This window comes from Colobus angolensis, unplaced genomic scaffold (assembly GCF_000951035.1).
Source record: "Colobus angolensis palliatus isolate OR3802 unplaced genomic scaffold, Cang.pa_1.0 Scaffold362, whole genome shotgun sequence".
NCBI classification, from domain to species: Eukaryota; Metazoa; Chordata; class Mammalia; order Primates; family Cercopithecidae; genus Colobus; species Colobus angolensis.
In genome coordinates this window covers 894,791-917,637 of record NW_012116955.1, presented here as the reverse complement: position 1 = coordinate 917,637, position 22,847 = coordinate 894,791, and the positions used below count along the sequence as shown (strand labels likewise).

At 37.0% G+C, this 22,847-nt stretch overlaps 1 protein-coding gene across 1 annotated transcript in view; it reads right to left on the bottom strand.

The window, feature by feature from the left end:
- Nucleotides 1–399: 399 nt before the first annotated feature.
- LOC105519935 (cytochrome b5 reductase 4) overlaps nucleotides 400–22,847 on the bottom strand; it is a 104,447-nt gene continuing 81,999 nt past the window's right edge. The window contains exons 13-16 of the mRNA XM_011953486.1: nucleotides 20,875–21,025; nucleotides 20,485–20,571; nucleotides 5,314–5,478; nucleotides 400–1,003 (exon numbers count right to left, since the gene is read on the bottom strand). Of these exons, the coding sequence (XP_011808876.1) occupies nucleotides 949–1,003; nucleotides 5,314–5,478; nucleotides 20,485–20,571; nucleotides 20,875–21,025 (458 nt within the window). The 3' untranslated portion in view covers nucleotides 400–948. The remainder of the gene's footprint in view (nucleotides 1,004–5,313; nucleotides 5,479–20,484; nucleotides 20,572–20,874; nucleotides 21,026–22,847) is intronic.

Sequence of the window (22,847 nt, the reverse complement as noted above, 5' to 3'; positions counted from 1 at the left end):
GCCCACACACAAGAACCTAAGAGGGCTCCCTGCTGAACCACCAGCTGTGGAGAAAGCAGCCAACCAGGGGAAGAACCATTCAGGACAGAATGTTCCTCATTTTTCCAGCTGATTTAGATGGACTAAAAAAGAATTAAAATTCAACCCATTCCAAAGCACCAAATAAAATTTTAGGCTGTGGAACTAGATGCTATACTTTCACTCTCTTTCCTAACGTCTTTGTTTTTGGCTAAGAATAAAAACAGCTGTCAAGGTTCCCTCTCTCAAGCTCTGTTAACACACCTAGTCCAAAGGCGCATGTGTGTCATGTCTCTAATATATTTTATTGCTGTCTTTTAAAATTCCTCTTAAGATGCTGGCCCAATATTGTTGCATTCAACCACATTTCTATCACAAGGATTAAAAAGAACTTAAGTATAATTTTATTCTATTCTGCATCAGTGCCATACACACACACAAAAATGTTTGGATAAGTTAATAACTTGTAACATTCTATGTTTTAATATTAATAACAAGGACATAAATGATCATTTCCTGAGTTAACAGTGCAATGTAAAATTTAATCTGTATTGCTTATAAGACATTTTACAGCATAGAAATATGATCGAAGTGATCATTTACTTTACCATATCATAAAACACAAGTGCTTATTGTAGACCAGTGATATAATTTAAATGGCAAGGAAATCTGTGATTCATAACAAAGAATCCTGTATGTATTTGTTGCCATGATTAACTGTCCAGGTCAACTATCAGTAGTAAAATAAGTTATGGTACAAAAGAAAGCCAAGAAGTTACCTATACAGAAGGAACATTTGATTTCATTTAAGAAACTGAAGCCTGGATTCTAGTTAACCTTTTATTATGTACAAAAATGTTCTCTTAAAAAACCCTAAGCAATCACAAATTTAGATAAACTAGTTGAATAAAGGACAATGACAGCTCTTCATTATGCTGTAAAACTATGGATCTCATTTTTGGAAAAGTTGAGATCCTGCAGCAACCTGAAAAACAAACAAAAAGCACATGTTTCTAAGGGAAAATATTTTAAAATGAAGGAATAAGAGCGGCTTACCACCATAATCATGATACTTTTTCATTCTCCCCATTTACTATGAAGTTTTGTTTAATAAAAAGAACTATCACTTCTTAAAAAATTAGTGATTAGTAACTCCTAAATATCATGAAATATCTAAGCAGTGCTCAAATTTTCAACTATATCATAAATGCCATAATTTTAAAAAATAGTTTCAATCAAGACCCAATTAAAATTTACTTATTATGATTGGCTGATAAGTCTTTCAGGCATCTTTTGATCTATAAGATCCCCCAGATCCCCACTCCATCCTGCAATTTATTTGTTGACAAAAATCAGATTTTTATTTGTTGAGTCTCCTAAAACCTCCATTTCTCTACATCCCTGTGGTATTGCTTAATAACATGTATCTACGTCCTCATATTTTCCATAACTTAATAAATGGATCTAGAGGCTTGATCAGACACAGGTTCAAATCTTTTTGACAAGACTATTTCATAGGTAATGTTCCTCTATCTGGAGGCATGTAATAAATGGTTGCCTCTCTTTTTGGATGCTAGGTACCATTATGATGTATGTATAGATCCATTAGTGAATTAAGCACTGCAATTGGTGATATTCTACTTCTATCATTCTTTATTCATTAATCAGCTGAGGAATCCTATCAAGAAAAATGTCTGCTGATTTATTATGTGGTTATTCAGTAGTATGGCTCATATAGCAAAGGGAGCATAAATGTTTGATTTTTTTCCCCTTTATTCACCAGTTTTCAAAGAAAGGAATTGATTCCCCTACTATTCTATCTTCATTCCCCCCCTACTGCATATTATTCAACTAGGAAAATAGTACAATAACTACTTTTTTACCAATTACTCTATTACATGTAGTCACTTTGCTAGGCACTTCACATACTTATGTATTATTATTTATTCATTTTTACAGACAAGTGCACTAAAACATAGAAAGGTTAAGAACTGCCCTAGGACACCCAGCAAATGATTGTAAGATGCCTGTAAGTGGTAAACCTGGGATTTAAACTCCAGCTGGCAGCTCCCAGAGGGGATATACATACTCACACAAAGGGCCAGGAGGGCACAGGAGTTGAGGCCAACACAGTGCAGCAGTAAAGTCTCTCAGTGTCTGGGCCCATGCTACCATTCTATCCTGTTCTGCCAGGCAAGCAGCTTCACCCAAGCCAAATCAGTCTAGGCTTTTGTATAAATCTGGACCCCTAACGCATCTGCTAGTTCTCTCTGCCTGTACTATCCCCTTCTCCATCTCTCTTGACTGCTAGATTTTAGTCCACATGCAGTGCACATGACATTTTTGACCATGCAGCTCCTGTCTCTCTAACACACACATCGCTACGTAAAAGTAACCCATCTCTCCCAGAATTCCCATAACATCTTGATTTTATCTCTAGTAAGATATTTATGGTGTTCTGAGTCATACTTTAGTTATCAGTATGTGCATTTGTTTCTACCACTAGATAGTGTGGTCCTTGAAAGGAGAGATTGTTTTACTAATCTCTGTAATAAAGTACATATTTAGTGGATAAAGAACCATTATTGGCCAAGTAATGATAAGCTGCTTATCTCTATTTTTTAAAAAATAGGTTTCTGAGTCTTTCTCTGTTATCATACCATACAAATTGACAAATGTTCACCAAATATGGAGAGTATGTCTGGGATGGCTATATTTATAATATAATCTATGTAGCAGACATGAGATTAACTTTGGAGAACTCTAGGAGTGGACATTACAAGAAAGACTCATTTTTCAAAACAGCAAAAACTATAATAAGAAACCCATATAATTGCCAATCAAGAAAAATATACCACATCCATTAAGATGATGAGGATAAGGAAACCAAAGAAACGAGTCCTAACTGAAAGTTACAAGGGTAGCTACTATGAATTTTAAGTACTGATTTGAATCAAGTTACATCTCAAAATGCAACTCTATGTAGTATGTTCAGGAGTGAGTAATAGCAGGAATCCATATGTAATGATTAATAAATACTCCTGAGCAACTCTGGGTAAGCCAGTTAGCACAGCACTGAAAGACTGGCTCAGAGGTAAAACTGAGAAAAGAAAGCTATATAGGTTCTGGTCAATTTTTTTTTTTGAGATGGAGTTTCGCTCTTGGTACCCAGGCTGGAGTGCAATGGCATGATCTCGGCTCACTGCAACCTCCACCTCCTAGGTTCGAGCGATCCTCCTGCCTCAGCTTCCCAAGTAGCTGGGATTACAGGCGCCCACCACCATGCCCAGCTAATTTTTGTATTTTTAGTAGAGACAGGGTTTCACCATGTTGGCCAGGCTGGTCTCGAACTCCTGACCTCAGGTGATCCAACTGCCTTGGCCTCCCCAAGTTTATGGTCAATTTTAAAAATGCAAAAATGATTCTAATTATTTAAAAGTATTATTATACTGCAATCTATAAAGTACTCACTATTTCTAAAATAGCAGAAGCAATACAGTAGAAGACAGTACAGCTCTTAACCTTTTTTCCTAAAAAAAAGTTTTATATTCAAACTATAATGTTAGTCTTCATTGTAATTTTAATAGTTTCCCTAGAGCTTTAAAAGAGCAAAAGTTTACATAGAAACTCGAAAAATCTTTTTAAGTTGAGAGTTTAACTAAAAGAACATTTTTCTTAAAGCATTAAAATACAGAAATATATTTAATTAAAAATAAAATACATTTTAAATTCAACATGGAAGAAAAAAAGTTTTTAATGCCTTTATTTATTGATTGGGGGGTCAATCTTTTCTATAATTAAAATTTTAAATAAAAAAGCAAGATATAAGATTATCTATGAGGACTAAACTCTGATTTTTTTTTTTTATCTTGCCCAAATTCCTATCTAAGGGGTCTAGGAAGTCATGTCCTACAAACTATAAATTCTCATCAGATGTGTTTTATTTAACCCTGTATATCATGACTTACTTTCCAACCTGACTCTGGCATAACATTACGAGACAAGGAAGAAAATAAAAACATTTTACCCCAAAACAAGTTTCTTTGCCGTATCTTGAAATGGCCCTGCAAATCTGTCCTTTATGGGGGAAAATCTGCATCTGTAAAGAATCCTGTCAAAATAGCTAGATCTTTTTCTTCCAGGCAGTCCAATCCTGAAGAAGTTAACTAGAGTCTAGCACCTTTTAAAGGTCTGAATAGGAAACACTGTCATCTATTATCTCTAAGGGCAGCCACTGTAAGACTTCCAAAGAACCTTGGTCTCCACAATCTTTTATCTTAACCTGAACATTCCCTTTCTATGGATCTCAGGTCTTTAGACAAACTCAACCAATTGTCAACCAGAAAATGTTTAAATTTACCTATAGCCTGGAAACTCGTGCTCCCTGGCAACCCAGATTTGAGTTGTTCCGCCTTTCTGGACCAATCAATGTATTTCTTAAATATATTTGATTGATGTCTCATGCCTCCCTAAAATGTATCAAACCAAGCTGTGCCCTGACCATCTTGGGCACACGTTCTCAGGACCACCTGAGAGCTCACAGGTCATGGTCACTCATATTTGGTTCAGAAAAAATCTCTTCAGAGATTTTAGAGAGTTTGACTCTTTTCGCCAACATCTAGAAACGTTAGGCTTAGTCACCTACTAAATAAGAATAGGGCACTTAAAACAGCTGTATTTTAAAATCATCTAGAAATCCAACAGGGGCTATCTTTAACCAAATATTTTAAAGTGCCATTTTAAAGCTAAATCACATCAAAGTGAATTTCAAACAGGATCGCCACTACCACTGCTTTTTCATGATCCAGGCTTCAACTATTAATCTTGCCTTATTTGTGTTCTAGTCTCCCCTTTTTGTCTTGCTGCTTGGCTTTTGACCACATATATTATTTACTAACTTTCACTCAGTTACAGAGAATGAAGATCAAAATCTACAATGAGATGAACATTCCTTATTAATTACTATATATTATAAAGCTTTGATGGAAGAAGAGGTTGGGCCTAATGTCCCAAATAAGATTGTGACACCAATCTTGTGAGTGTATCCATACTGGCAGCCATTAGCAGAGAACACTGATTGCTAGCTGTAACTTACTTTTGTGTTTTATCTGACAATATGCATAATCCTAGCCTCCAACTCAAACTATATGAAGATTTAAAGACTTTGTTATTTTCTAAAACTGTAAGATTATTAAAGTGCAGGTTCATATAAATAGGAAGAACTGAGAGATGCTTGTCATGAAAGATCTTCATTTCAGTATTGGGCAGTCTGTTTCCTACTACACTGCTACTCACCTTACTCCTTGTTCTGTAAATGGCACTGGTCCACAAATGCAGATGAGAACTTTGGATTTGTCCAAATTTCTTTTCAAAAATTCAGAAAGAAGAGCTGGTGAAATACGTCCCTGTTTGCCATTCCATTCAGAAATAGGTGCTGAGAGAACAAATTCAACATCCAGTCTAGGGAAAAGAAAAACATTTTTTTAAAGTTTATTATTTTAAACATATTATTAACATGTTTCAAGTTCAATATTTCTCCCCTAAAGAATAATTTAATATATATTGATACACTTTCTAGAAAAACACTGAAAAAAATTATAAGATTTAACAAAAACATATACGTAAATCTATATTTACTAAGGATTAGCTTTTCCTATACATTAAAGAATGTAATTTAGCATTTTTTTTAAGTTGAACTAATTAACCAAGCATGGTAGCTCACACCTGTAATCCTAGTATTACATGTTGGGAGGCCACGGCGGGAGGCTTGTTTGAGAACAAGAGTTTGAGATCAGCCTGGGCAACACAGTGAGACCTAGTTTCTACAAAAAATAAACAAAAAAACAGAAACCCCCCAAAAAAACAAAATCAAAAAACTGTTTAAACTTAGCCAGGTGTGGTGGTATGTGCCTATGGTCCTACCTATTTGGGAAGCTGAGGCAGGAGGATCGTTTGATCCAGTGAGCTATGATTGCACCAGCTTGGGCGACAGAGCAAGAACCTGTCTCTTAAAAAAGAAATTAATTAAAAATAAATATATAAATGAAACAGAGATTACAAGGGATCTCAGAGAACTCCACATTTCTATTAATAATTTACTGGTATTGAAAAAAAAGAACAAATACTGCATGTTCTCACTTATAAGTGGAGCTAAACCCTGTGTATACAAGAACATAAAGATAAGAATAGACACTGGGGACTCCAAAAGGAGGGAGGTGTAGGGAAAGGGGCAAGGGCTGAAAAACCTCCTAGTGTGTACTATGTTCACTGTCTAGGTGACAGGATCAACAGAAATCCAAATTTCAGCATCACACAACATATCCTTGAAACAAATCTGCACATTTACCCCCGAACCCAAAATAAACAATAATAATATGCTGGTATAAATCACAGTAAATAGCAATTACCAGTGACACATGTATTTTAATCTCTGGCTCAAACCTCTCCAGTGATTTCCAGACCCTTACAACCAGTTTGATTAAGAAGCCTATTTGACTTTTTACTGTCACTGTCTCAAAGGCCCTCAACTTCAACCTCAACCTCATCATCTCTGTAACTGGCACCACAGTCTGCTTGGTTTTACAAGCCAGAAACCTGGGATTTATCCTGGGAACCTCCATCTCACCCTCCATATCCAATTCATCACCTAGCCTGGGAACCTCTCTCTATCTCACCCTCCATATCCAATTCATCACCAAGTCCTGGCTCTAACTCTGTTTACCTCTTAGCCTTCACTGCCATAACACTGCCTGTTCTCTTTCTTCTTTCTGTAATGAGATTACCACTCCCATTCTTCAGTTTTCAGCTCAAGCATCAGGGAATCCACAGGGAAGTGTGTCACCTCCACAAGGCTGAGGTCCTTTGTTTCATGTGTTGTAGCAATGTTTTCTTTTTCCTTTTCTTCATAGCCATTTACTTCAGATTTTAAATATGTTGTCACTAAGCTGTTTTGTCTACCTTCTCCAATAGACGCTAAACTCCATGAGAACAGGGACCATGTCTGCTTTGGCTATCACTGTATCCCTAACACACAGGAGGTACCCACATACTACGAAATGAAACAGATGAAAGCAAAAGACTACAGGATTAAAATAAAGTCTCACAATGTAACAACAGACCATTTCTTCCCATGGGCTTAGTAATCTTTTATACAAATTGCTGGTGAAAAGCCACAGTAAATTCAAAATTCTATGTTGTACCTGCTCTGCCTACTCTGTTTTGGCAAACAAAACTAATTCTTACCATTTCAACAGCATCAAATCGAAAGCAGTTCTACATGTTCCAGTGAGTAACTGAGTAGCAGGAATTCATGATACATTAATTTAAACCACATGAAAAAGCTGAAGTGAACAGTTTCTCTTGTGAGGGCACAAAGGAAGTAAATATGAAAACAGAAACAAGGTATGGCTGGTACAGCTGCCCTCACATCGCTGTGCCTTAGCTGGATTAAGTTTCCCAAGAACTAAGGAGCCTGGCACAAGCAGCACAGACCAAATAAGAGACCAAATAAGAGCAGCAGCAGGGGGCGAGAGAACCAGCCTCAGCTCTCCACACAGACTCCAGCCTCTAGGTCTTGTCCATTTGTGGAATGAGGTTGGGAAATGAGTCATCTCTTACATTTCTAATATTCTTTGATTTTGTATTAAAAACATCTACAGAAATATGTTTTATTTCTTATCTTCAAGCTTCCCATTTAGTATCAGCAGCAACGCTAATCCACTCTATAGCCTCCCCAAAGGCTAATCCACAAAATAGCCTCCCCAAAGATATTCGCTATTTTTACCTTCCAAGCATTTAAAACTAAGATAATTTTAAATAACCTCAGGATGTGATATTTGCTTACTGCTTCATGATGGCAAGGTCCTTGTCTGTCTTGTTCAATACTGTATCCAGGCTTTGCTCAATAAATTACACAAAAAATGCCTTTTGAATAAAGAAATGTATTTACAAAGAGGCCATGTTGGCTAAAAATAAAAATTGTACTTAAAAGAACAAAGCCATGTGCTGGCATCCATAAAATTACATATAAAAATGTATACGAATTCATAAGTGTGTTTTTCTGGAAAAAAAATCATAATCTTTCTTTCATCAGATCAAAGGGCCAAAAGCAGCCATAAAACCACTGTCTTAAATTTCCAATTATACATAGATATTTGAATAAAATGTGGAAACTGTACTGTTAAATTAAAGGATAAAAGATGCTCTCCTGTGGCTCTATTTCAAATGAGCCTATAACTGGAATAAAACTGCTAAATAAATACTGAAGTTTCTGTAGTCTGCCATAAGTACCTAGTCATAATTTTCCTTCACTGGGATGCTTTATAAAAAAGCCTAATCGGTGATATATTTTCTGCAGGTATCTACTAATGGTGATAAATACAGATCCTTACATAAATGGTATAAACTTCTCATGTATTTTGTATTTATTCACATAATGGTCTCTTGACTATAATTTATGCACTCAATGGAAAAGGTGCACAGAAAGCATGGCTGCAATTTAAGGATATTGTAAAGAGGCTGTTATCCTGCTTATCTCCTTTTCATAGGCTGAGAAAAGAGCTTAATCTGGAACAGGAGCATTCCCAAGACTCAATAATTCTTTAATGAAAGATTTTTTTATATCAAAATATAGATAATTCCTGTGGAATCCTCTCTCCTGGGTTTTCTGAATGAAGGTCAACTTACTGTCTAAAGTAATTACAGCTTTGAGATGCTGGAGACATGTGAGGGCACACAGTAAACATCCTGAAATTCCTCTATAATTTCAAAAGTGCCAAAAGGGGTTGGGACTCTTGAAAAGGTTACCTGAAAATACATTCAGATTAACCCATAAAATACAAACTAATATGAAAGAGGGAGAGAACAGACCTGCTTCTGATGAGTGCCTATGCGATCTTAAATATCAGTCTAAGTAAGCTTGTCAAAAAATTTATTTTAAGGTAGGCTGACAGTGATTTGAAATGACAAGTCTTGAAATACAAATGTATTCATTTAGTCCAAATCATTAGCAATCATCCAATGACTTATTCCTTCCTCCTCTAGCCAATCAGCTTCAGCAACTTACCTCCTTCATATTTCTCACACAGTCCCTTACCTTCCCATTTTTAATGTCACAACTCCAGATCAGGTTCTTATATCTCTTCTCTAAAATATTGCATTAACAGCCTTAGCCCTTAATCTATTTGATATACCACTGCCATATTAGTTTCCCTAAAAATCCTGATACAACTTTGCAATCTTTTTGCTTAAAAGCTTCAGTGATTCCTCACTGCCCACAGATTAGTATTTCAGCTTTTCCTATTTTTTTTTTTCTAGCTAAAGAAAATGTCTGCAACTGTAGTAAAAATTGCTATGTGCTCACAGGAAAAAAATCTCACAAAACTAGGAATCAAAATTAGATAAAACATATATAATTATAGAAACATTTTTTAAAATGAATCTAATGAAAGGAAATACTAGTATGCCTCCAGATGTTCACAGTTATTCCATGAAAGCAGGCTAACTATCAAATAAATCTGTGACATACTGGGTTCAAAAAAGTTAAATATATTTCCTTAGAATTTCAGAAAGCCTTAAATACGCTAAGTTCAGAGTAAATCTTCAAGAAGGCATACACTGTTTCCCAAATTTATTCAATCATAGAGTCCATTCCGGGGAATACATTAACATTTCAAAGCACATATTCCAAGCAACACGACATCTGAGGAACATCTCCTGGAAGAAGCCAAAAGTGCTATAAGGTTCCAGATTAGTGGGCTGCCTATCTGGGTACATAAGAGGTTAGGGAAAAAGAAACAGTTTCAGGTATCCTGTTTCATTTACTTCTGCTTCTGGCATCATCAGCTTTTGCTCTCTTAAATGGAACTGCCATATTGCTAGCCCCAATACTGACATCAGAAGACAAAAACATATAGTTTCACAGAGCCTGTCAGCACTACCGGGAGATGAGCCGCAGAGTGTCACTGTGCCTTCTTCCTGTGTCTATCTGATATATAATATTTACTTCACATATGGATTACATGCAAGGTCTTTCACCACCTGATTTTAGCCTAGCTTGTTTCCTCAACTGTAAACAAAAAGGATCAGAAATGATAACTATGAAGATTCCTTCTAAAACTGATATAAAGTTTAATGGGTTTATTTTTAGTTATTCTGCATCATTCTCCTTCATTCACAGTATTTATTTCCAAAAAACGACTCTACTCTGTTATTAAAACACTAGAATAAACTGGCCCTCATGTCTTATGTAATCCCACTACCCAAATTTATTTTCCCACTCAAAGAAATGCTAATCATTTCCCAAAGCTCAGCTCAAAAGCCCCTTCTTCCGTGAAGCTCTGATATTCCTACCCTCACAAAAATGAAATAAAATTCTTTTCACTAGATAGCTATGGTATGTTTTTTGTTCCTCTCAAGGCACAGACTTGACAGTCACTGGTGTACTTTAGAACTTCACCACCACTAGGGTAGTCTTACTGATTTCTTATCTTTTTGTAATGTCAAGCACATTTTGCAGATAGTGAGCACACAAATGTTTAAAGTGATGTAAACGGCCTTCTATCTTCTGTGGGTGCACATAAGTGGGTAAACAGTCCCCTTTCCTTTGTGACTCATCTCCGTGCTGCTTAGAATCCCTTTTTTCCTCCTCCTTCTTTTGCCCCAACTAACCTCCCAATCCACTCTAGTGTAAAAATAATGACACTAACAACATCACTGTTAATGACACTATCAGTGTTAATGTCATCATCAATGACAATGTAGGCTGGGTATAGTATTCTCTGCTAAGTGCTTTCATTTTTCAGAGGCTATTAGTCAAAATGTAACAGATGCTGGAGAGGATGTGGAGAAATAGGAATATTTTTACACTGCTGGTGGGAGTGCAAATTAGTTCAACCACCGTGGAAGACAGTGTGGCGATTCTTCAAGGATCTAGAACCAGAAATACCATTTGACCTAGCAATCCCATTACTGGGTATATACCCAAAGGATTATAAATCATTCTACTATAAAGACACATGCACATGTATGTTTATCGCAGCACTATTCACAATAGTGAAGACTTGGAACCAACCCAAATGCCTATCAATGATAGACTGCATAAAGAAAATGTGGCACATACACACCATGGAATACTATGCAGCCATAAAAAAGGATGAGTTCATGTCCTTTGCAGGGACATGGATGAAGCTGGAAACCATCATTCTCAGCAAACTAAGACAGGAACAGAAAACCAAACACCCCATGTTCTCACTCATAAGTGGGAGTTGAACAATAAGAACACATGGACACAGGGAGGAGAACATTCCACACTGAGGACTGTTGTGGGGTGCGGGGGTAGGGATAGAATTAGGAGAAATGCCTAATGTAGATGATGGGTTGGTGGGTGCTGCAAACCACCATGGCACATGTATACCTATGCAACAAACCTGCATGTTCTGCACATGTATCCCAGAACTTAAAGTATAATAGGTATCAAGAGCCTTAAAACACTTTGACCTAATACTTCTTCTGATACATCTTTATCCTGAATAGTTAGAGAGGTATTGAACAATTTCTAGTCACTATGTCAAATAATACAGAATTGGTTAAATAAAGTATGGTATGCTCCCATGACTGAACACAATGCAGTTATTAAAAATCATGGTATATTGCAGGATTTACTAACTGGCAGGACTGGCACTTTGGGCTGGATAATTCTTCATTGTAGGCGGGCTGTCCTGTGAATTTTAAGATATTTTGTAGCAATCCTGGCCTCTACTGACTAGGTGTCAGTAACACCTCTTCCCCCAGTTGTGAAAATAAAAAATGTCTCCAGACATAAATGTTTCTGGGGTGGCAGAGTTGCTTAAGGTTGAAAACCACCTGTTGAAAATATTCTTTATGTAAAAAACACACAATACAGTAAGTAGAAATGTAGTTATAAAAATTATAGTTAGTATGACTACATTATTTTAAATACACAAAAAAAGATAGGTATGCATATGAATAGAAAGATACAGACCGTAACATTAATTGTTCTTTGGGTGGTAGGATTATGGGTGATATTTTTCTTATACCTTTTCTATATAAACATGTATTTTATAAAGAGAAGGGAAAATCAACAAATACTGTTATAAAAAAATGTACCACTACCTTTACTAAAGATTAATGGTCTCCAAGAACAAATCATTTGAAACAAAAAGGAAAATACCTGTTATATTTATATACCACAAAATGTTTTCTAGAAGTCAACCTCATTGTCAAACTGTCCCACCTGTCCCACCCCTCAAAACTCACTCTACTAAAGCAGAGACATCACAGAGCTAGGGCATTCTGCTGATGGGAGGTGGGCCAACGTGTGCTGAATGAACTGAGCCTCAGAACACTGATCACATATTTGGGAGAAGGATAAGTGGAATTTAGTTTGATTTCAGTTTACATAATTAGTTAAATCCACTACTGCACATATTTGCCTTATGTTTTGTCTCATTTTTCATAAGAGAAAAAGTATAAGATTTTGCTAGACTTGGAAGGTGGTAAATGGAATCCCAATTGTTACAACAGTCAAGTTTAATAACATATTTGGACAAAATTTGGGTACACATTTTTTTCTGTTCAGATTTCACACTTAATGACATGAAAATGAGATTGAAATAGAAAGAGTAATACTCCAAAAAGTATTTATGAAGTATCTATATTTTTGCAATTCTGAGGGCAGTAATTAGGGAAAATGAAGAGATGCATTCCCTGGGCTGCATGAGAAAAAAAGCACACAATATCTTATCACTGCTGGATCCATGTGTACAGGCACATAATAGATGTTACACATATTTCACAAATGAATGAATGAATGTCTGCTACAAACATACTAATTCTGGGCTAGGCACCTACATAGGCTAACTCACTGATTCCCATGTCCAAATGATTCTGTGGTGTAGGTATTAATGTTTGTTTTATAGATGGAAAAACTGAAGCTCAGCCAGATAAAGTAATTTGCCCAAGGCCAAGAGATTAATAACTTTTCATTATACAATTTTATTTTGAAGAATTCCATTTGCTAATTATATTATCTAGATAAACTCTGAGGACAAACATAGCACGCTTGCTGAAAATATTCAATCATATGTCAGCCTCAGAATCCATAATTCTTATCCTTCTCCTTGTTCCACAAAGGATGGAGTAGAAGACTGGGACCTAATTATATAGAGAGTAGTGTATTTCTCTTAACTACAAAATTTGTTTTTTAATATTTACAATTCAATGATAATTTAACCACAGAAGTGTGAAAAGTGTCTGTTCATATCCTTCACCCACACTTTTTGATGGGATTTTTTTTTTTTTCTGGTAAATCTGTTTAAGCTCCTTGTAGACTCTGGATATTAGCCTTTGTCAGATGGATAGATTGCAAAATTTTTCTCCCATTCTGCAGGCTGCCTGTTCACTCTGATGATAAATTTCTTTTGTTATGCAGAAGCTCTTAATGAGATCCCATTTGTCAATTTTGGCTTTTGTTGCAACTGCTTTTGGTGTTTTAGTCATGAAGTCTTTGCCCATGCCTATGTCTTGAATGGTATTGCCTAAGTTTTCTTCTAGGGTTTTTATGGTTTTAGATCTTATGTTTAAATCTTTAATCCATCTTAATTTTTGTATAAGGTGTAAGGAAGGGTCCAGTTTCAATTTTGTGCATATGGCTAGTCACTTTTCCCAATACTATTTATTAAATAGGGAATCCTTTCCCTATTGTTTGTCAGGTTTGTCGAAGATCAGATGGTTGTAAATGTGGGGCATTATTTCTGAGACCTCTATTCTGTTCCACTAGTCTATATATCCGTTTTGGTACCAGTACCATGCTGTTTTGGTTACTGTGGCTTCGTAGTATAGTTTGAAGTCAGGTAGCATGATGCCTCCAGCTTTGTTCTTTTTGCTTAGGACTGTCTTGGCTATACGAGCTCTTTTTTGGTTCCATATGAGATTCAAAATAGTTTTTTTCTAATTCTGTGAGGAAAGTCAATGGTAGCTTGATGGGGATAGCATTAAATCTATAAATTACTTTGGGCAGTATGGCCACTTTCATGATATTGATTCTTCCTATCCACCAGCATGGAATGTTCTTCCATTTGCTTGTGTCCTCGCTTATTTCCTTGAGTAGTGGTTTGTAGTTCTCCTTGAAGAGGTCCTTCACATCTCTTGTAAGTTGGATTCCTAGATATTTTATTCTCTTTGTAGCATTTGTGAATGGGAGTTCACTTATGATTTGGCTCTCTATCATTGGTGTGTAGGAATGCTTGTAATTTTTGCACATTGATTTTGTATCCTGAGACTTTGCTGAAGTTGTTTATCAGCTTAAAGAGTTTTTGGGCTGATGTGACGGGGTTTTCTAAATATACAATCGTGTCATCCGGAAACAGAGATAATTTGACTTCCTCTTTTCCTATTTGAATATCCTTTCTTTCTTTCTCTTGCCTGATTGCCCTGGCCAGAACTTGTAATACTATGTTGAATAGGAGTGGTGAGAGGGGCATCCTTCTCTTGTGCTGGTTTTCAAAGGGAATGTTTCCAGCTTTTGCCCATTCAGCATGATATCGGATGTGGGTTTGTTATAAATGGCTCTTATTATTTTGAGATATGTTCCATCAATACCTAGTTTGAGTGTTTTTAGCATGAAGGGGTGTTGAATTTTATTGAAGGCCTTTTCTGCATCTATTGAGATCACCATGTGGTTTTTGTCATTGGTTCTGTTTTTGTGATGCATTACATTTATTGATTTGTGTATGTTGAACCAGCCTTGCATCCCAGGGATAAAGCCAACTTGATCATGGTGCAAAAGCTTTTTAATGTGCTGCTGGATTCAGTTTGCCAGTATTTTATTGAGGATTTTTGCACTGATGTTCATCAGGGATATTGGTCTGAATTTTTCGTTGTTTTGTTGTGTCTCTGCCAGGTTTTGGTATCAGGATGATGCTGGCCTCATAAAATGAGTTAGGGAGGATTCCCTCTTTTTCTATTGTTTGGAATAGTTTCAGAAGGAATGGTACCAGCTCCTCTTTGTACCTCTGGTAGAATTCAGCCTTAAATCTGTCTGGTCCTGAGCCTTTTTTGTTTGGTAGGCTATTAATTACTACCTCAATTTCAGAACTTGTTACTGGTCTATTCAGGGATTCAACTTCTTCCTGGTTTAGTCTTAGCAGGGTGTATGTGTCCAGGAATTTATCCATTTCTTCTAGATTTTCTACTTTATTTGCATAGAGTTGTTTATAGTATTCTCTGATTGGTAGTCTGCATTTCTGTGGGATCAGTGGTGATCTCCCCTTTATCATTTTTTATTGTATCTATTTGATTCTTCTCTCTTTTCTTCTTTATTAGTATGGATACCAGTTTATCCATTCTGTTAATCTTTTCAAAAAACCAGCTCCTGGATGCATTGATTTTTTGAAGGGTTTTTCATGTCTCTATTTCCTTCCGTTTTTCTCTCATCTTAGTTATTTCTTGTTTTCTGCTAGCTTTTGAATTTGTTTGCTCTTGCTTCTCTAGTTCTTCTCATTGCGATGTTAGGGTGTCAATTTTAGATCTTTCTCGCTTTCTCCTGTGGGCATTTTGTGCTATAAATTTCCCTCTACATACTGCTTTAAATGTGTCCCAGAGATTCTGGCATGTTGTATCTTTGTTTTTATTGCTTTCAAAGAACTTATTTATTTCTTCCTTAATTTCGTTATTTATGCAGTAGTCATTCAGGAGCAGGTTGTTCAGTATCCATGTAGTTGTGTGGTTTTGAGTGAGCTTCTTAATCCTGAGTTCTAATTTGATTGCACTGTGGTCTGAGACACTGTTTGTTATGATTTCTGTTCCTTTGCATTTGCTGATGAGTGTTTTATTTCCAAATATGTGGTCAATTTTAGAATAAGTGCTATGTGGTGCTGTGAAGAATGTATATTCTGTTGATTTGGGGTGACGAGTTCTGTAGATGTCTATTAGATCCACTTGGTCCAGAGCTGAGTTCAAGTCCTGAATATCCCTATTAATTTTCTGTCTCATTGATCTGTCTAATATTGACATACGGTGTTAAAGTCTCCCACTATTTCACATTGTGTGAAAGTGTCTCTTTGTAAGTCTTTAAGAACTTGCTTTTTGAATCTGGGTGCTCCTATATTAGGTGCATATACATTTAGGATAGTTAGCTCTTCTTGTTGCATTAATCCCTTTAGCATTATGTAATGCCCTTGTCTTTTTTGGTCTTTGTTGGTTTAAAGACTTTATCAGAAACTAGGATTGCAACCCCTGCTGTTTTCTTTTTCTTTTTCTTTCTTTCTTTTTTTTTTTTTTTCGCTTTCCATTGGCTTGGTAAATCTTCCTCTATCCCTTTATTTTGAGCCTATGTGTGTCTTGGCATGTAAGATGGGTCTCCTGAACACAGCACACCGATGGGTCTTGACTCTTTATCCAATTTGCCAGACTGTGCCTTTTAATTGGGGCATTTAGCTTATTTACATTTAAGGTTAATACAGTTATGTGTGAATTTGATCTTGTCATTACGATGCTAGCTGGTTATTCTGCCCATTAGTTGATGCAGTTTCTTCATAGTTTCGATGGTCTTTACATTCTGCTTCATTTTTGCAGTGGCTGGTACCAGTTTTTCTTTTCCATATTTAGTGCTTCCTTCAGGAGCTCTTGTAAGGCAGGCCTGGTGGTGACAAAATCCCTCAGCATTTGCTTGTCTTTAAAGGATTTTATTTCTCCTTTGCTTATGAAGCTTAATTTGGCTGCATATGAAATTCTGGGTTAAAAACTCTTTTCTTTAAGAATGTAGAATATTGGCCCCCACTCTCTTCTGGCTTCTAGGGTTTCTTCAGAGAGATCCCCTGTTATTCTGATGGCCTTTCCTTTCCTCTGTGGCTGCCCTTAACATTTCTTCCTTTATTTCAACCTTGGCGAATCTGACCATTGTGTGTCTTGGGGCTGTCCTTCTCAAGGAGTATCTTTGTGGTGTTCTCTTATTTCCTGAATTTGAATGTTGGCCTGTGTTGCTAGGTTGGGGAAGTTCTCTTGGATAGTATCCAGAAGTGATTTTCCAACTTGGTTCCATTCTCCCCGTCACTTTCAGGTACACCAAATGTAGTCCCATATTTGTTGGAGGCTTTGTTCATTCCTTTTCACTATTTTTTCTCTAATCTTGTCTTCTTGCTTTACTTCACTGAGTTGATCTTCAATCTCTGATATCCTTTCTTCTGCTTGCTCGATTCGGCTATGATACTTGTGTACGTTTCACGACGTTCTGATGCTGTGTTTTTCAGTTCCATCAGGTCATTTATGTTCTTCTTTAAACTGTTTATTGTAGTTAGATATTCCTCTAACCTTTTGTCAAGGTTCTTAGCTTCCTTGCATTGGGTTAGAACACGCTCCTTTAGCTCAGAGGAGTTTGTTATTACCCATCTTCTGAAGCCTACTTCTGTCAATTCGTCAAACTCATTATCCATCCAGTTTTGGTCCCTCGCTGGCAAGGAGTTGTGATCCTTTGGAGAAGAAGAGGTATTCTGGTTTTTGGCAATTTCAGCCTTTTTGCACAGGTTTTTCCTCATCTTCGTGGATTTATCCAGCTTTGGTCTTTGCTGTTGGTGACCTCTGGATGGAGTGTTGGCTTGGTCATCCTTTCTTTCTTGATGTTGATGCTATTGCTTTCTGTTTGTTAGTTTACCTTATAACAGGCCCCTCTGCTGCAGGTCTGCTGGAGTTTGCCGGGGGTCCACTCTAGACCCTGTTTTCCTGGGTATCACCAGCAGAGGCTGAAGAATAGCAAAGACTGCTGCCTGTTCCTTCCTCTGGAAGCTTCATTCCAGAGGGCATCCGCCAAATGCCAGCCAGAGCTCTCCTGTATGAGGTGTCTGTCGACCCCTGCTGGGGGGTGTCTCCCCGTCAGGAGGCTCGAGGGTAAGGGACCCACTTGAGGATACAGTCTGTCACTTAGCAGAGCTCAAGTGCTGTGATGGGAGATCCACTGCTCTCTTAAGAGCCAGCAGGCAGGAACATTTTAAGTCTGCTGAAGCTGTGCCCACAGCCGCCCCTTCCCCCAGGCACTCTGTTCCAGGGAGATGGGAGTTTTATCTATAAGTCTCTGCCTCTGATTGGGACTGCTGCCTTTCTTTCAGAGATGCCCTGCACAGAGAGGAGGAACCTAGAGAGGCGGTCTGGCTATCAGGTTATTTGGCACTGTGGTGGGCTCCACCTAGTCCAAACTTCCCAGTGGCTTTTTTTACACTGTGAGTGGAAAACCACCTACTCAAGTGTCAGTAATGGTGGATGTCCCTCCTCTCAGCAGGCTCGAGTGTTCCCCGTTGACTTCAAACTGTTATGCTTGCAGTGAGAATTTCAAGCCAGTGGATCTTAGCTTGCTGGGCTCCGTTTGGGTGGGATCCACTGAGCAAGACCACTTGGCTCCCTGGCTTCAGCCTCCTCTCCAGGCAAGTGAATGGTTCTGTTTCTCTGGTTCCAGGTGCCACTAGGGTACAAAAAAAACTCCTGCAGCTAGCTTGGTGTCTGCCCAAATGGCCGCCCAAGTTTGTGCTTGAAACCCAGGACCCTGGTGGTGTAGGCACCCAAGGGAATCTCCTGGTCTGCAGGTTGCGAAGCCTATGGGAAAAGCGTAGTATCTCGGCTGGATAAAATAGTCACTCATGGCACAGTCCCTCATGGCTTCCTTTGGCTAGTGGAGGGAGTTCCCCAACCACTTGAGCTTCCCGGGTGAGGCAACAGCCCACCCTGCTTCTGCTCACCCCTCTGTGGGCTGCACCCACTGTATAACCAGTCCCAGGGAGATGAACCAGGTACCTCAGTTGGAAATGCAGAAATCACCTGCCTACTGTGTTGGTCTCACTGGGAGCTGCAGACCAGAGCTGTTCCTATTTGGCCATCTTGCCTGGGAATCAACCAGTTTAAATTCTTTTAAACATTTACTTAAAAAAACAGAAGCTCTAAGAGTGAAGACAGAAAACAAACATGTATATAGGGGTCCTCTATAACCACAATTCAAATGTCTGAGAGAGGGCTTCACAGGTTCCAAAGCATTTACATTATCTTCTCCAAAGCTCACAATAGCTTTATGAAGTGGAAAGACGTCATTATTTTCTTTTGAAGTTAAAGAGGCCCCTACAGGTAAATAATTTGTGAATAAAATTTCATGCTGGTAAGGAGCAGAATGGGAACTGGAATTTAGGTCTTTAGGCTTATTGATAAACGCTTCCAATTTTCTACTTTGAAAATGTGTTAAAAAATACTTGAAAAACTAAGAACTTGAACTTCTTTAAATAATTCTCTAAAATGCCACACAACTACTTAAATATAGTAAATATTCTTAGGTTTATGTTTTTAGTATGTAGAGAATAAATACTTCAAGGATAAATACGTTCAGGTGTCATCCTTAAGACTGAAAGCCATTTATTAAAAGACAAAGTGGAGGATGATGGGAGACAGCAGGCAGGGAAAAATGGGAAAAGACCACAGCATTTTCTTATTATGGATATGCGGAAAATATTTAGAAGAACCTCGAGCCCCTGGACAGCTAACAAAGTTCTAAGGGCTTTACTCTTTCAAAAAGCCTAGAACTTTATCTATATCATCCTATCATACACATATATATTTACTTCAGATCTTCGGTATAATTTATAAAGCCCTAAAATTCTTAGAAATAACTTTTAATGATTATAGAAATGCTTTAGGAAGTATGATAGCTTATTCAATTCACTTTTTGTAAAAAGATTGTTCTGAACTTCCTACTGCTATCAAATCTTTTTAGGGGAAATGGAGCATATATTCATTTAAATTATCTTCTTATTTTAGTTTACTGGGCTGGGCTCTTTAACCAATAAAATAAGTTTTTACTTTTGTTATCCTTTCTGTCCCATTCCACTACTGAGTTCAGCTTGACTAGAACTTTTTTCTATTGTCTATACCAGCACTTCCCAAAGTGGGTACCAAGGATCACTAGTGATAGAGCGAAGAAGTGTTAATGCAAACAAACAAAAGTAAAGGGAATTTTGCTAAACAATGCATAAAAAAATTCCTCTCTTGGAAAGTCACAAAGGATACTAACATATAAAAAGCTTTAGAAATCCCATCCCATGTTTAATTTTGCTTAATCTATTCTCACCAAATTTTTATTTTATCAGCCCCATTATAACAAGAAAAATCTTGCATTACCAAACTGGCTACACTGGAACATTTTCAGTGAAACCCAACTCAGTATAAACCACATAACATGATCTTAAAGTCCAACATGCATCTTAGTGACACATATATAAGGTTGCCTAGATCTTGCCAGACAGTGTTTCTTTGAGGGAAGAGGAATATTTAACATGATTTCCAGTTAGAGAATTATCGGTTTTTTTTTTTCTTTGAAGGAGCTTCCCGGCCAATCAAAGCTCCAACCAGACAAGTGAAGGCCTAGACTTACTACACAGGTATAAAAAACTAAACACAGAGCTAATATCAGTTTAATACCTTTTATCTTTAAATGCTAATTTCTCCAACTGGCTTCTCCAAATTATATCATCCTCTGTTTTATTGAAGAACATCAGCTTCACTTTCCTTAAAAGAAAAACAAAAACTCAGAAATAACTAATTAATTACATGTAAAATACGCACAAATAGCAAGTCTAAAGTGAACCAGCATGAATGTTTTAGTGCCCGGTAGGTAATTAAAAATCATCAAAAATTGAAATGAGATAAAAGAACCTACTTAATACCTAGGATTAGAGGAGGCAGAGTAAGAAATGATGAATGAGGAAATGGTAACATGTCTATTAAGGTCCAGTGAGTAATCAACTTAGAATACCTTATACTAATATAACAGCCTCAAAAAGGATAGTAATTAGAGACAAAATTACATACCTGAGACTGGGTATATCAGTCAAAGCATAATTCAGTATTTTAACCATTGGTGTGAAGCCTGTTCCAGCTGCCAACAAAAAGAGATCTTCTAATTCTTGGAACTTGGATATTTTAAAATTGCCCTCAGGACTGCTTACAGAAACAAAATCTCCTAAACAATGAAATACAAACTAAATCAGAAAAAAAACACAAACAAACCGAAAAACCCAGCCGGGAAATTAAGAAGCCAAAAGTAACTGAATTTAAAACACTGAGGAGTAACAGTATAAATACTTAGCTTGCAGACTATGTATCAGTCTTTAAGATAAATAAGTAGTCTTAAGGATACTCATTAGACCCCTAAGTATGTCTGAATTATATCATTACAGTCAAATTAATAATGAGGTTTTATGGTATAATTTCCCACCACTATTTTCCCAAACCATCAGAAGTCTGAAATTTACAAACTACTGCAAAGTACTTATCCACAAATTATCAATAAAGGATTGATTGCTAAACTAAATTTTAAGTACCTCAAAAGCAGAGTCCACATATATCTGTCTTACATGGTACAGAGTAAAGAATATATATTCACTATTTACATATTGATTATTAACCATAGTAACAGGATTAGTAGGAGAGAAAATTGAATAGAAATGTATTCTAAAATCTTATGTTGATAAACACACCAACTTCTCTTCCACCAAATTTTTGAAAAGACCTATTAATTAAGAAAGGCTGTTCTGAGTTTAATTCCCATAAAAACAAAGCAAGATCAGAAATGCAGTCAACTATAATTGGAGCATGCCACTTTCCAATCTAGCATCAACACAGTTGAGAAATCAGTGCCCATTTTCTACAGTTCAGTTGATATAATCACCATGTACCATTCATATAAGAAAATTATCTTTAGGACTAGATTCAGAAACTTGAAATGTAATCTTAAAAATGAAAAATAAAGCCGTGTATAATTTTTGAATGATTTAAAATACTCTATTTTAAAATGCTTGGATGCTCACAATTTTTCCTTTGTTTTCCATTGCAGGATAGTAAGAATCTTGCAGTAGTTGATCAAGTAAGTATTTGAGAACAGGGCTGGGCATGGTGGCTCATGCCTGTAATCCCATCACTTTGGGAGGCCAAGGCAGGTGGATCACCTGAGGTCGGGAGTTCAAGACCAGCCTGACCAACATGGAGAAACCCTGTCTCTACTAAAAACACAAAAAATTAGCTGGGCATTGTGGCACATGCCTGTAATCCCATCTACTCGGGAGGCTGAGGCAGGAGAATTGCTTGAACCCAGGAGGCGGAGGTTGTGGTGAGCCGAGATCGCGCCATTGCACTCCAGCCTGGGCAACAAGAGCAAAACTCCATCTCAAAAAAAAAAAAAACAAAAAACAATAGAAGCTTCTTGTTATAGTTTGAAAAACACCGTAAGATCAGACTGTCCTTGGGAAAGCCAGATGGTTGTTTACTAAAGAAGCCTCAGAGGACATTATTAACTTGGTAACTTTTACCCACAGCCCAGTCTTTCCAATGCTAACAAAATTGATTAGACTCATGTAAGATAACTGATGCTAATCAAATTCAGAAGAGATTAAAGCACACATGCCAGAATGGCACAGCTGGGATTACATCTATCTAGTGACCTAAATATTACATGTCCCGCTGGGGATATCTTGTTTCCAGTATCAGAACACATGGAAAGCCAAATTAATCATGTAAAATCATGCTGCTTAGTGAACATGGGATGGAAAGAGAGATGGATAATTGCATGGGTTCATTCATTTAATGTACAACTCTCTAAGTGACACAAATATTTGTGCCATGTTGAGCCTCCCTAAATGAAGCTGAAATAATACTTCATCTTGTTCTTTGAGCTTTCCCTTTCCACGCTCTAGGACAACTCTTCACCCTGCTATGTTTGCAAAAATCTCCATAAATAGGCTGTAATACCATTCCTTAAGTTTCCACTTATTGTATTATAATTATGT